The following is a 13,562-nucleotide window of genomic DNA, read 5'->3' on the forward strand; positions in this document are numbered from 1 at the left end:
TAGGAGAAGTGCCGAAATGATAGTCTGAGTGACACCAATGACTGTCTGCATGAGCTGTTTGCCTTTTAGTGCTTTATATATATCCTGTCTGTTATAGCTCCCTGCGGACATAGATAAAAGAAACATATTAAATTGTAACCCCAAAACTGGTTAGTGTAGAATTTTAATTTGGATTGTACCGTAAGTCGTGATGAAAGGCTTAGTTGGCATGTAGAAGTGTAAAGATAAATGAATAACATTTCCTTGGCCATGTAGTTACATGTTGTAAATACTTGTTTTGTCCTGTTTGCCTTCGGTTCGTGCGTTAAAGATCAGAAAATGTCATACCCAAACAGAAGGATATGGGACTGAAGACTTCTCTGTTGTCAGCTGTTTTTAGATGCAGAAAACTAAGTCATTTGATACAAACATTAAATTAAGTAAGAAATAGTTGTATCTTTAGTGTAATAAATACTCTACGGATTTTAAAGTTCCGTTGTTAAATAGAACTTCAGCTGTGAATCCAAGTACAGTATTTATTCTTCAGTGTAGTTAATGGTCCCAAAGAGGTATAAATGATTTCCCTTTAAACTTAATTTTCAGGGTAGGTATGCATCAATGTTAACTAGGCAACTACAGTTTGGGGGTTTTGATACCCATTTTTATCTTAAACCAGAAATTTAAATGCTGATTTAGGATGACGTGGCCTGTCAGGCAAGTCTGACAATCCGCAGTGAATCTCAAGTCATTGTAGAGTGATCAAAGAAAGAAAGAAAATGTATTTTGTAACTACTGACTGGAGGAAAAAGTGAAGTGGGGCTTTTGAATACAAATGCTTAGTATGACTTCAGTTGGATGTGTCTGTTGAAAGATGCAGTTTCATGAAATTGTGTCTTAGCAATTGAAAGGATGGACCTTACTTTTAATTCCAGCTAATCAACAGTCAGGAAATAAGTTAGTGGTGAATTAACTTACTTCAGCAGAACTGCGTGGTGGTTTTGTTTGTTTGATTTTATTTTTTTCCCCTTCTCCCTGAAATTTGGAAGGGGTGACCTTAAATTCTGAACTGCTGTTTTATTACTGAAGGAACGTGTTTGGATGTGCAAAGCTGGGGTATGGTCTTGAAGTAAGTCCTATATCGAAAGAATTTCTTTTGTAGCTTAGGTCTGTGCTGTCTATCTAGAAGTAGCTGTACTGCTACTTGTGCCTGGATTTTTTTTCATAAATCCACAGGATTTGCCCTAGAAGAGTCTCAGAAGGAATATCTGTATTGTGAGCAAATGAGGGCCAAGCGTTGGCATGGAAGAAAGGGGCAGACCAAAGTGATTATGCATTGAACCATACAAGGGTTTATTTTAAATTCAAGATTGTGAAAGGCTTCTGTTGAATCAGTTTTAAGTGAGAAGAGATCAAGAGATACTTACCTTAACCTTGTATTTGGCTAGTCTTTCCTAAGCATCTTTTCACAAAATAATCGCAAATCCTTTGAGATATTTTCAGTTTGGGTAATAATGAGATAAAAGTGAGAGTTGTACTCAGTACTGATAGGGGTCTCTGTTTGGTTTTGCACTTTCAGCTGTGAAGATGCAGCTGTTTTATAGGCACAGCGTTAGGGTTCTTACTGCTGGCAGGCTGAAAGGACCTGTTAGTAGACTAGCATAAGGTAAGCTCTTCTGTTGATCGTAAGCTAGTATTCCGAATGTTAAGCATTTGAATGTACTTTTCACTCCAAATCTGGCATATAAACCCCTTTCAAACGATCTGTGCTTCCTACTAAACATATTTCTGCAAACTTTGTAGCATAAATGCAGTTCACGATACAGTGAAGACTTTGTGCTACAGCTGGAAAAAGAGCTGGTTCAAGCCAGGCTGAGTGAAGCAGAATCCCATTGTGCCCTGAAGGAGATGCAAGATAAAGTTCTAGAGATGGAAAAGGTAAATCAAACCAGGTCGCTGTCTATAAAATAGCACTAGAAATAGAATACAGATCCCTGTAACTCTTTGCATAACTGTGTTTTAGAATATTCTATGTTTTCATGATTGAAAGATGCTTTTCAAACCTGAGTTAATATAGCAAAAACTGTAAGCTCTTCACTGGGAAATGTTTGTGAAGAACAGATCACTTTTCTCCTGTTCATAAAGCTCACTGCAGTGGAAAACTTGGATTCTGGTGGAGTCTTCACAGTAAACATCAATTGTTCAAAATTATATCCTGCAACAAGAGCAGTGGGCTTGGGGGTGAGCGCTGAGGTGATGTGAAACTATATAGTTTGGGAGAGGGAAGTATTACTATTCCTGGATCATCAGAGTTCTTCAGTGTCTCCCACTTTGTCCCATTATGAGCAGGGAAAGAATTCATCCACTGTTTAGTATCAAAATCTCTACGGCTTTCTAGGTTTCTATCCTAGCTTGTAACTTACTGATGATGCGAGAGATTGAGCTGTACTCAAACCAACTCTCAAATGTTTACATTTCTTTGAAGAAAAACTTAACTGCAAATTACAATAGGAAAAAAAAAAAAGGAAAGAAACCCCCCACTAATTGACCTAACGTAAAGCATGCTTTCCAGATTCTGTTGTCTTGGCTTTGGACTTTGTTTCCTCATAGAAATTTCAAAGAGCTCTATACTCAGGAATGTGGCCGGAACTCACCACCTAATTAGATTCGAGTCAAGATTTTGCTTTTTTAGTTGAGGGGCTTGGTGGGAGTCTGACAGGCTAGTGGTGTGGTAGTTTTGACTGTACTGAACACTGGTAAGAATTCAGCATCTAAAGTAATTTTCGAAGGTCAAAAAGACACCAGTTCTTTACAGAACCTTCATCACCCTGAAGATAGCATACACTGAAAACTTAAATGTGAAAAAATACTGGAGCAGGGGTGGAAATTCCAGAGTACCAAACTCAGATGGACAGTAGTTTTCAGTCTGCCGTAATGAACTTAGGCACGTGAGAAAGCGACTGAAGTGAACTCCCTCGAGTTCCTACAGAGGCACCTCTCCACTGCTGCAGTGTCATGTAATCTGGGAAAAATTCTGCTCAATAACCCAGCCCAAGACTTGCACGGCTCTGCTGACACCGATGGAAACACTCAGCAACATACCCTGTTACTTCCTGTATTTGCCAATAGTCACATCCCATGATTTGAAACATGGGGATGCTAATAAATGGCAGTTGCTCTGTGTTCTGTCAGTGCTGATAATGGACTTTACTCTCAGCTCTTGACCTGGCAACTGACACAGTATTATACATCTAATTTTGCCAAAAACTATGACTGAGAAATACAGTAGAAAGTGATGAAGCGTGGTTCAACTTTGAGTATTTGGAGACCGATGATTTGATGTAGGGAGGATATTGTAGACAAATTTGTCCTTTTTCTTCCCCTCTGTGTTTTTTCTAGACTTCCATTATTATGGTTTCATCACTGTTTTCATCACTGTCCCCAGGTCACTCCTGCTGTACATTTTCCTGTTCTATGTTTAGCTTTCTCTAATCTCTCTACTTGTTCCTCGTGTGTGTTTTTTATAAACATTCATGCACTTTCATCTGTAAGACCTTTTCTTATTATAAATATTTTCTTACTATAATTATTAATGAATGGTTCCTTTATCAATGTATCTTTTCTTCTTTTTTAAAGGTAGGTGACCTACATACAAAAAAATAATTTTCCATTTATTATTTTTCCTGGAAGTCTAAATAAAACCTACAGCTCTAAAGGTGTTAAGTTTTTCATTTGCTTTTTTATCAACTAGCTCAATCTTTCATGTTTCTCTCTTTCGTATTTTTGATATGTGCAAAAGAGTGTAAATAATGCTTTATTAGAGATACCGTCTGGGGAAATCTGGAAGCCAAGAATACCTAAAACTACCTTGACAATTCTTTTCTGTAGCTGGCAGCTGCAAGATACTTATATGCACTTGCTGTATCCAGGAACTTGGATTTTTAAGGTATTTTGTTTTGGAAGAGATGTCAAATGAAGTTCGGTTAGTAATATGAATGATCATTCCATGTCTGTATTCTTGGAATGGATCTCACTAAGTACAATTTTACTCAAATACGTATTTAAGAGGATGGTCCTTGTTGCAGAGGAACAGCTCTCTTCCTGATGAGGAAAATGTTGCTAGACTACAAGAAGAACTGATTGCAGTAAAATTAAGGGAAGCAGAAGCTCTGATGGGTCTCAAAGAACTAAGGCAGCAAGTCAAAGATTTGGAAGACCACTGGCAGGTATGGATAGCAGTACACTTGTAACAATTTTTATTTTCAATGAGTGATGATAAAGCAAAAGCCTGCAAGATCGAGATGCAGAGATCAGCTAGTGATCTCTGCTAGTGATTGTGGATCAAGCTCCTGAGGTGAGAAAAATCTTCAATGCAGCTGCCACAAGAAACTTTGCTTCCAAAGTATCTTAGAAAATGGTCCCTAGTTGTTATAGATAGCAGAAAACCTGTGGTACCAGCTAACCATTCTGGTAGAAAGGCAGTACCTGGTCAGTACTCCTACTTCACTCAATGTTAATAAGAGCTAGAAATAAGGATATACTTGCAATTCACTGACTCGCTGTAGTTGGGAACGACTACCTTCAGCTTTTTAATTGTCTGTTCTTAAGACTAGTTCTAGTTTTTGGGACAAATAGGTGCACTATAGCAACTTGAAATAAGGGAACACCAGAAAAGATCAGGCATTATCAGCAATGGCATGCTATTTGTTTTGGGTTTCTTTAGCGTCATCTAGCTCGTACCAGTGGAAGATGGAAAGATCCTCCCAGAAAAAACACCATGAATGAGCTACAGGATGAACTGATGACCGTCCGATTAAGAGAAGCAGAAACTCAGGCTGAACTGAAGGAGACCAAACAAAGAATGATGGAGATAGAAACACAGGTATTGGACACTAGCATGTGTGAATTGAGCTGAATGCTGGCAAATTGGTGTCAAACGGTATACCGAATTATAACCTTTACCAGCTACGGGCATGACTTTAGTCACAAAATGCACTTAGTTTAGTGCTGTTAGCCTAGGAGGGAGAATCCGAGTGCATACAGGCCAACTCACTTCAGTGCCTCTTCTTTAGTCTTTTTCAAGACAATTGGTAGACTCTCTGAATGTGTGTGAACCTTAATTCATTAAATTGTAACTGGTGTGACAACAAAAGTACTTTTAAGGTGTTTTTAAATTTCACAAACCTGACTGATGATTCTGATAATAGTAATTCTAGCTCTTTATACAGCAGTGTTTTCTTTCTTTTGGTGGTATAGCCTGTACTAGATTATCTAATGAGGTCATGAAAGGGGTTAGTAAGCTGTGGACTCTAATATTTCTTAGCAGAGCTTTACCTTTCATGTTTCAAAAAAGAAAAGCCCGATTCACCGTTGCTGAGATTTGGGCAGAAGACACAATAATAACCTGTCTGCCAAGATCTTTTTTGCGTAGCTAGGATATAAGTTGTTGTTAAGCAAGCAAATCTGAAATTAAAGTGCGCTAAATTTGGTGAGTTCATACTGTATTAGTGAACTTCCAAATGAACCAATAAGCACAATGTGCTGTTGATTGAGAAGGATTTGTAACAGGCTGTTGAGAAATATTTCCATGAAATACCTGCTAAGTGAACCTGTTACTTGAAGGAGACCTGTGCATCCGAAAGGCTAACCAACCAAACAAGAACTTTGCTTGACAAGCTTCAGAAGTCCCAGAAACCAGGAGAGCATTTGAGGATGTGCTACTGAAGAGAGATGAGCTAACTGCAAGGCACATCATGCATTATTTCTGACAGAGGCACTACTTTTGACTTAAAGTTTCCTCTTGCCTTAACTTCTAAAATTTTCATTGAAGTGCTGATCCTGTTTCACTCCAGTTAACTCGTGCCTTTGCTTTGTTGCTTTTCCCCATCTGTGTACGTACTTTAGTCAGTAGGGGGCATAGGTATCCCGCTGTCTGGATTACCGTGTGAAAGTCACAAGGCCTGTGGGTACTTCGCAATTCGGTGTTAGATGTGGAGTCTTTGTGTGTGCTAACGCTACTTAGCTATCGTCTGACGATAGAAGTGCATTGGTTCTTGTGTACCTACTGGTCTATTATGACTTCATATCAAAACAGCGTGACTTGTACTAATGCACTGGTGTACTAAGGTGCCGCGTTACTTCCAGGAGTTCAGTGGACAGAGAAATGTGTGCATAATGTTTCTGACATACCCGATGTTTCTTGGTTGCATCAGCTTGTTGCTGTAGTTGGGATGAAAGTTCACAAAATCTTTGCCTTATCTAAGCAAGAGATTGGGAAGAACAGGTGTACAGGAGCTTTGTAATAATGTTTTTACAAGGAGTCATCTGTTGTTTAAGAACAATTTGAATATCCTGGTCATAAACTAAATGTCATGCAAACTTTTCTGATTATGCGTAGAAAATTCTGAATGCTTTATCATCAAAAGTTTTTTAGAGTAAATGATCTAAAAGTCTGTCTTGTCAAACTTCAGGGAATTAAATTAATATAAAATTATTTCCTTAACATGCTTTTTCTTTCGTGTTTTTGTCGTAAATTTTAGAATCAGATCAATAGTAACCATTTACGAAGGGCAGAGCAAGAGGTTACCACCCTACAGGGGAAGGTACAGTATCTTTCTGCGCAGAACAAAGGGCTTCTTGCTCAGTTGAATGAAGCAAAACGAAGACAAGCAGAGATTGAATGCAAGGTAAACAGCATTGTCAATAGACTGTGTGCTAATGTACATGAACCTTCTAGTCTTGTCTGCTTCTGCTGGATAGAATTGTGTCTTAACTGAGGAGTAGAAATCACAAAATCAAAAATTCTTTTGCTGATTTGATAATATCACTTTGAATTTACCGTCTCACAAAAGTCACCTGGGGTTTTGACAGAGCTGCTTCTTTGTGGTCCTGCAACGATAGTTGTACCTTAAAGTGTGGTGGTTCTTAGAAAAGTGTCTGTGTAATGTATAAAAAGACACTTACACAACTGATTCTGGTCACTGTGTACTCTGTCCTTAGCGACAAAAGAGGTTCATTACTTCAAAACTACTACTGCAGAACTGGCTGGTGTTTAAAAAAAGGGAGTAGAAGTGGTATTAGAATGGAGAGCCCTACAGAAGGGGGTGTTACGGTAGTCATTGCCCAGGAATATCCAGAGTTTAAGGGGACAGACCAAAACCACTGTCATTTTTATTACTGTCAATGCACAAAGGAGACCCAGATATAACATTAGAATCTCAGTTTGAATTAGTTGATGTTGTAACTAACATAACCATTTCCTAATAACTTGAACTGGTGCATACATATGGACAAGAAACAAAGGATAAGTCTTACAAACTTTATCTTAACTTGGATGAAAATTTTTCTGAAATTGTTACTGATACTTCAGAAAGGGCATATTAGTTGACAAATCACTGCAGTTAATACTTGCTAGATGCAAGAACAACTTTTTACTTAAATCTTTTTTCTTAAACATGTGTGCGTAGTCTTTTATAATGACTTAGTACTGAACAGTCAGTAATTTCTAAATAGAATACTGATCCTATTTAAATAATTAAATATAGGTAAATAGATAACTATTAAAAATAATACTGTAACATGAGATGAATAATCAGAATACTATTTAGTAAACTGTGGTGGTGAATTGGCAACTTGAGAGCTGATGCCATTACGTAATTTGTTCGTAATCGCATCTTAGTTTTGCCTTTAATGTAATTGAACCTTTTTTATGTGCATTACTCATCTCTATTCTCATTCCTGCAGAACATGTTTTCCAAGTAGACATTTATGATATAAAATTAAAGGTTACCAATTTGATGTATATACTTGACCTTGAGTTCTACTGTTTAACTGTGAGCTAGACTGTGACTTCTTGGCTTGGTATAATAGCATACAGAATCCTGTCCTGTTTAAATACACAAGGTTTTTTTGCTAACGGTGTTGAATGATGTTGGAATTTGACTTGTTTGAAACTAGCTTTCTTCAATGTAGTTTCTCCTCCTGTTCCCTTTTACCTCTACCTCTGTCATGAACTGTGATCATGACTTTATTCTCTAATAATTTATACAAACAATTCAGCAATGTTTTACCAGATTTAATGAGAATGCCATGACATTAAAAAATTAAAAAATATATGCAAGCTTAAGTGTTCTCCTGCTCCTTAAATGGGACATAACTTGGTACTGAGCCTTCCTATTGCTGTTTCAGACTTAGGAAAAAAGAATCTCAAACTCTATGATTATACACAGTTAAGTGAAAGAAGAGGGGATATAAAAAAACCATTGTATTTTGACAATTGATTTTTAAGGATTGCCATTCTGTTTCCTGTCCCTTGTTCTCCACATTTACACTAATGGAAGCAGGATATTTAGCTGAGTTTAAGATTAACGCTAAATTCTCTCACTTCTGCTTGTTATAGGAGAGACTGTCTTAGGTTCCTGTCCCCACCATCTCTGTGCCACAATAATAAATGAAGGAAATTCCTACTTGTGATTTATTTCACTGTGTGATGAAGATGAGATTTTAATGTAAGAGTGAATTGAAAGAAAAAAAAGAAAGCTGAAGTTTAAAGTAGAAAGAGAAGCATTGTTGTGCTTGTCAGGCTGAAAAAGCCTTGCAATGTTACTGGCTATTTACACTTAACTAGGCGTACAAGGAAGCAGCATGTCCGTGGCTGCTATGTAAGGCATGTGTTCCGAGTGTGGCAGGCTGGCCTCCAGCAGTCATGTAGCCTTGTCACACCTACAGTCTAGAAGTGGGTTTGGTACCTGTACCTTCACTGAATAGCCTTGTGACCAACTTAGAATTGGCTTGAAACGCAGATAATAACGGGTAGGTTGGATTGAAAAGACAGTACTGCTGTGTCAATACCTGAAATAAAGTTATGGAACGGGTTACTGAAATAACAGCACTGTGTTCAAAACTGGTGAAGAAAGTTTCAGTAATCGTTCAGGGAATGTCACAAATACTGTTTTTGTAGCACTGCGTATTTTTAAAAGTTCTACCTTGCATCTCCTTAAATCTAGCAAGTTTATTCTTGATTCTGTTAGAAACTGATGCTTGGAGGTGTTTTTCTTCCTATTGTTTCAAGTAATCTGAAGTCACGCTCTAATTTTATTTTCTGTCGTTACATCTTGGCTAGGCAGCAATGTTTCTACTCGAAGAGGTGTATCAGAAAAATTTATCTTTCTGTGCAGGAAGAACTGGTACATTATTTCTGGAGCTTATATTTTAAGCTACCCTTTAAAGAAAAATACATAAGCAGAAATGAAAATTTTTGTACCAAATTGTGTCTCATATCACCTATACAGCAACTGTTTTCTGTCACTGGTGTGTACTGTCAGGTTTTTCCTTTTTTATCTGACTACTGCTTCTAAAGCAAGAACTGAATTTCAAATTGTTTCTTGAAACACAGCACTGATCTTTCTAATCAGTTTTGTGTAAGAATTTACAACACTACATTTGTGCTGCCGCCCCAGTCTTGTCTTTCCTACCATATCAGCTTTGTGGTAATTATTGAGAACATGCTCTGTTTCAGAGATAAAGCATCAGTGCCATCTAGAGCAACGCTATTGATTCATCTCAGATACCAGAAGTCAAACGAAGCCAGTCTGTCTTTTAGCTTTCAGTTAAACGCATGCAATCCTGTGGACTTGCGGGTTTGGCTTCATGCGAGCAATCATGCAGCAGAATGTAGCAATAATGGCTAAACTTTGTCTAGTGCCTGATGGAGTCCCCTGAAATGGACTCCACTGATTACAAATGCTGTTAATTGGATCGTGTAGGTGATGTACTTTGATTAAAGGAATCTTCTTCTAAAAACAAACAGCGTGTTTTCAAGTAGCTACTATAGATAACCTTTGGCATGTTCTATTCGGTGTCAACCAAAGCGTTTAACGGAGGGTGGTTAAATACTGTCGTTTCGAAGCACACATTAAAATAAAAGGAATACTGGAACTGATTTTACAGTAACTACAGTTTGTGGATACGCCAGTCTGCTGTAAAAGTAGGTGTACTTGAGCCTAGTAGGTCTCTTCCCCAGCATTAGTTGCACTCCAGCTGAACGTACTCCTCACTCAGTATCTTAGCAGTTTTCTGTCTGTGGTTGTACCAAGTTGCCTACAGTGGAATATTGTTATGTGCTCTGAAGTCTTGAGCCTTCCTAAAACAGAATGAAGGAAATTTCCTTTTCTCTTGCCCAAACTCAAATCGTCTGTCATTTATAGGCAAACTTACAGGTTGTATTTACACCAGCAGTTTGATCGTAGGTTATGGGCATCAGAATTTTATTCTAAACTGTCTTGCAGGTCTTTGTTTTATACTGTGACTAAGATAGGTGGGCTTAAGTGAGGGTGAGAATATCTGTGCTTCTGTTTGGGTTTTTTAACATTTTTCATTTTTAGACGAAGAGAATGATGAAGTAACTAACTCTTGTGTAGCTTTGTTTCTTTGTATGTAAAGTCAAAAGTTGAAGCATGAGCTTTTTTTATCATGATACTTTTTCTTAATTTACAATACAACATTTCTGGGGCACACGACAGCTGTTTTCTGGACCTGGAAACTGATAATAGCATGTTTTCAAAACCACAGTTTGGGGGGGTTTTAGATTCTTATAATTTAGAGTTAATATTAGATAATTACACAATTCTGTGTGTTAAATTTGGATTCTTTAGAATATGCCTTATCAATAGGTATGTTTCACACAGCAGTGTGTCGGGTTTTCTTTGCTGACATGATTTTGGGTAAAAGCAGCGCACAGTCTTTAATCAACTGAAACTGACGATGTGTTTTAGCTTCAATCTAATACTTCTTTCAGAGTAAAGAAGAAGTGATGGCAGTACGGCTCCGGGAGGCAGACCGAATCGCAGCTGTGGCCGAGCTCCAGCAGCATATCGCTGAATTAGAAATCCAGGTAACAAGTGATGGTATTAAATGTGTAACTTGAAACTGATTACTTTCTGTACTTTGATTTTTTTTTTTTCTTCCTCTACTTTCTTTCCTTATTAACCTACTGTGAATAAAAGGCACTGCTTTGCCAAGTGGGCTAATGCTGTATTGCTGAATGTGCCTCTTTTATGACCAGAGGCCTTAAATCTATCTTATGGGCACACTTGTGAGCTGTTAATAACTGCTTCTGCACAAGCACCATTCTACAGGCAACACTCTTTTAGACTCTGACTTCTGTATTTTTTTTATTGTAATTTGTAATTATTACCGACTGATAGATGGGACTGAAAACATCCTCTGTCCAAAACAAATGCACATGCTTTGATTCCAGCAGCCATTATTTCCTGTGCTTTTTCTTCTAACTATGATCGGTATTGGAGGATTTCTGGTAAAAAATCTTCTTCCCTTTATGAAAATTTTGAAACCAGAGATGTTATTTACTGTGACCATGTCACTGTAGGATGTGCAGATACATCCTTTGGCTGCTGTGTTGTTCCTTGTGCTTTCAGCTCATTTTGGAGCTTTCACTGTCCCATGAACTCACTGCTCCCTTGATGAGAGAACTAGAAATGACTATTCTTTATATTTTCTTGGCTTTGAGAGGTCATGATGTCTTACTGCAGTCTGTTCTTCCTATACTCATACTGTTGTCCTGTCTGAGTTCTGCTGCATCTCTCTGCAAAGATTTTCTTGGTAATTATTCCTAAGTTACAATGTACTTACTCTCTCATTTTCCACCCCCTCCCTTCCCCCCCCGCTTTTTTTTTTTAAACTGGAATTGCTAGTGTCTGTCTTCCCTCTGAAATCTTTCCTTCAAGGTGATGATTTTACAGTATTGTGTCAAAGCCTTCTTTTCCTTGTAATTCCCCAACTACTTGCATCTTTTTAATCTCTTAATGTATGGACTATATAAACAAATTTAATGGAGCTTGCTTAAAGAATTTTCATTTTGAATACTTTTCCTCTAGTGCAACAGGCACTAAATGCATTAAAAGATAAAGCAATAATTTCTTTTAGTCACATAATGCTTAGATAATGCAGTGATGAGTACATTAGAAATATTTAGATAGGTACAGTAAGCATTGCATATAAATCATCTAGTAAGGTAGCAAGAGAGTAGCTGAGTTTAGGTCAATCTTATACTTGCATTATCATTTTACTAAAGAAAAAGTAAAGGTTACTTCAAGGAATGGGATTTTGTACGTGAGGAGCTAGTACTCATTTTGCATTATTTTTACATCAGCACAGACTAAATGCCATCCTGCTTCCATTGTTTGACTGATACGGGTCTCCCAAAAAGTACTCTAGTCTTGATCTTATAAAATGAAGAAACAGTGAATCCTGCAGTGATCAGCTGTTTTTTCTGAAAGCCATCATCCAATTACAATTGTGTTCGTTTTTACTGCAAATACATCCATCTTGTTTTCTGTTGTTTGACTGATCAGATCGTCAGTGCTCAGTCTTATTATTGGTGTCTTCTATTCCATTTCCATATTTCTGCTTAAACTGTGGGTGCTGGAATTGCATGCAAACTGTAATATCTTGTAATGAGACAGGTAAAGAAGCCCAGGAACGTAATCTCTTCCATGCCTCTGGCTAGTACATCCAAAGATTACGCTGTCTGTGTTTTGTCATGATATTGCACTGTCTCATGTTCAGTTGTTTATCCGTTTCATCTCTGCTTTTTCATAATTGCTGCTGTGCGTGATGCAATCTCTAGTTGTCGTTTTCCATTTTTCTCATATTCTAGTTGGCCTTGGGTTTTTTTTGTTTCCTACTGAAATGCATTTCAAGTTTCAATCATTTTATGTTCTTAGATGATCACTTGTTAGAGACTACAGAACAAGAAATCATTAAGATTCTTGATTTTCTGCACAACTGAGAATGGCTGTGCTTTCTTCATGTACACTGTGGAGTATGAAGTTGTCATGCGGCCGTAGTTTGTGTTTTCTAATTTAATGAGTTTGCCTGGTTAGGCTTTTAGTGAACTATTGATCTCAAACTTACAGTCACCTGAAATACAACTTCTTCAGTTGCGAAATACAGGTTTTGAGTGTTAACTGCATAAAAATGTTTAAAATAAAAGTGGTTTAGTAGAAATAAGTTCCTCTAATATCAATTTACTTATTTTTGATGTCACTCTAGATGTCGCTTGAAATGCTTCTATTGGGCGGTGACAAATTTGTTTTGCAAGATTTCAAGATTTTGTAAGCAAATAGATTTCTTTCTTTTTTACCAGTGTGTTTTGCCAGCAAACATGAAGCTTACAATCAAAACTTCCTTTTTGGGTACTCATGCTTAAAGGCCTCAAACACCTGCACCAAAAAAAAGTAATTATATGGTTGGAAAGCCTTAGCCCCCAAGCTTGTAAACTATAAAACAGGGAACTGATAATACAGCTTAAACAAAAGCTGCTTTTTAAGGAAACTGAAAATCTAGATAACTTCTTCCGTGTTGGAGAAGCTGTCTCCCATTCTCTTTCACTCAGCTGGTGCTAGAATTGCTGTGACCTGATGTGGGGAGCAGAGGGCCTTTTAATCTGCACTGCCCTTGATGATTTGAAATGCTATACTGAATACCTAAATACATTTAGTCCGTCCTGGAGCACAGGTGTCAGCCTCGAAGTAATTGTGCGTTTAACACGGAGCATCACAAATAGG

The 13,562-nt window shown here is 37.6% G+C and overlaps 1 protein-coding gene across 1 annotated transcript in view; it reads left to right on the forward strand.

The window, feature by feature from the left end:
* Positions 1–1,779: 1,779 nt before the first annotated feature.
* Positions 1,780–13,562, forward strand: part of LOC104495143 (ecotropic viral integration site 5 protein homolog) — a gene marked incomplete at its 5' end in the record, with an annotated part of 43,394 nt that continues 31,611 nt past the window's right edge. Inside the window, 5 exons of the mRNA XM_010138078.1 lie at positions 1,780–1,914; positions 4,062–4,202; positions 4,700–4,858; positions 6,516–6,662; positions 10,772–10,867. Coding sequence (XP_010136380.1) covers positions 1,780–1,914; positions 4,062–4,202; positions 4,700–4,858; positions 6,516–6,662; positions 10,772–10,867 — 678 coding nt within the window. The remainder of the gene's footprint in view (positions 1,915–4,061; positions 4,203–4,699; positions 4,859–6,515; positions 6,663–10,771; positions 10,868–13,562) is intronic.

This window comes from Buceros rhinoceros, unplaced genomic scaffold, assembly GCF_000710305.1.
Source record: "Buceros rhinoceros silvestris isolate BGI_N320 unplaced genomic scaffold, ASM71030v1 scaffold17346, whole genome shotgun sequence".
In the NCBI taxonomy this organism is placed as follows: domain Eukaryota; kingdom Metazoa; phylum Chordata; class Aves; order Bucerotiformes; family Bucerotidae; genus Buceros; species Buceros rhinoceros.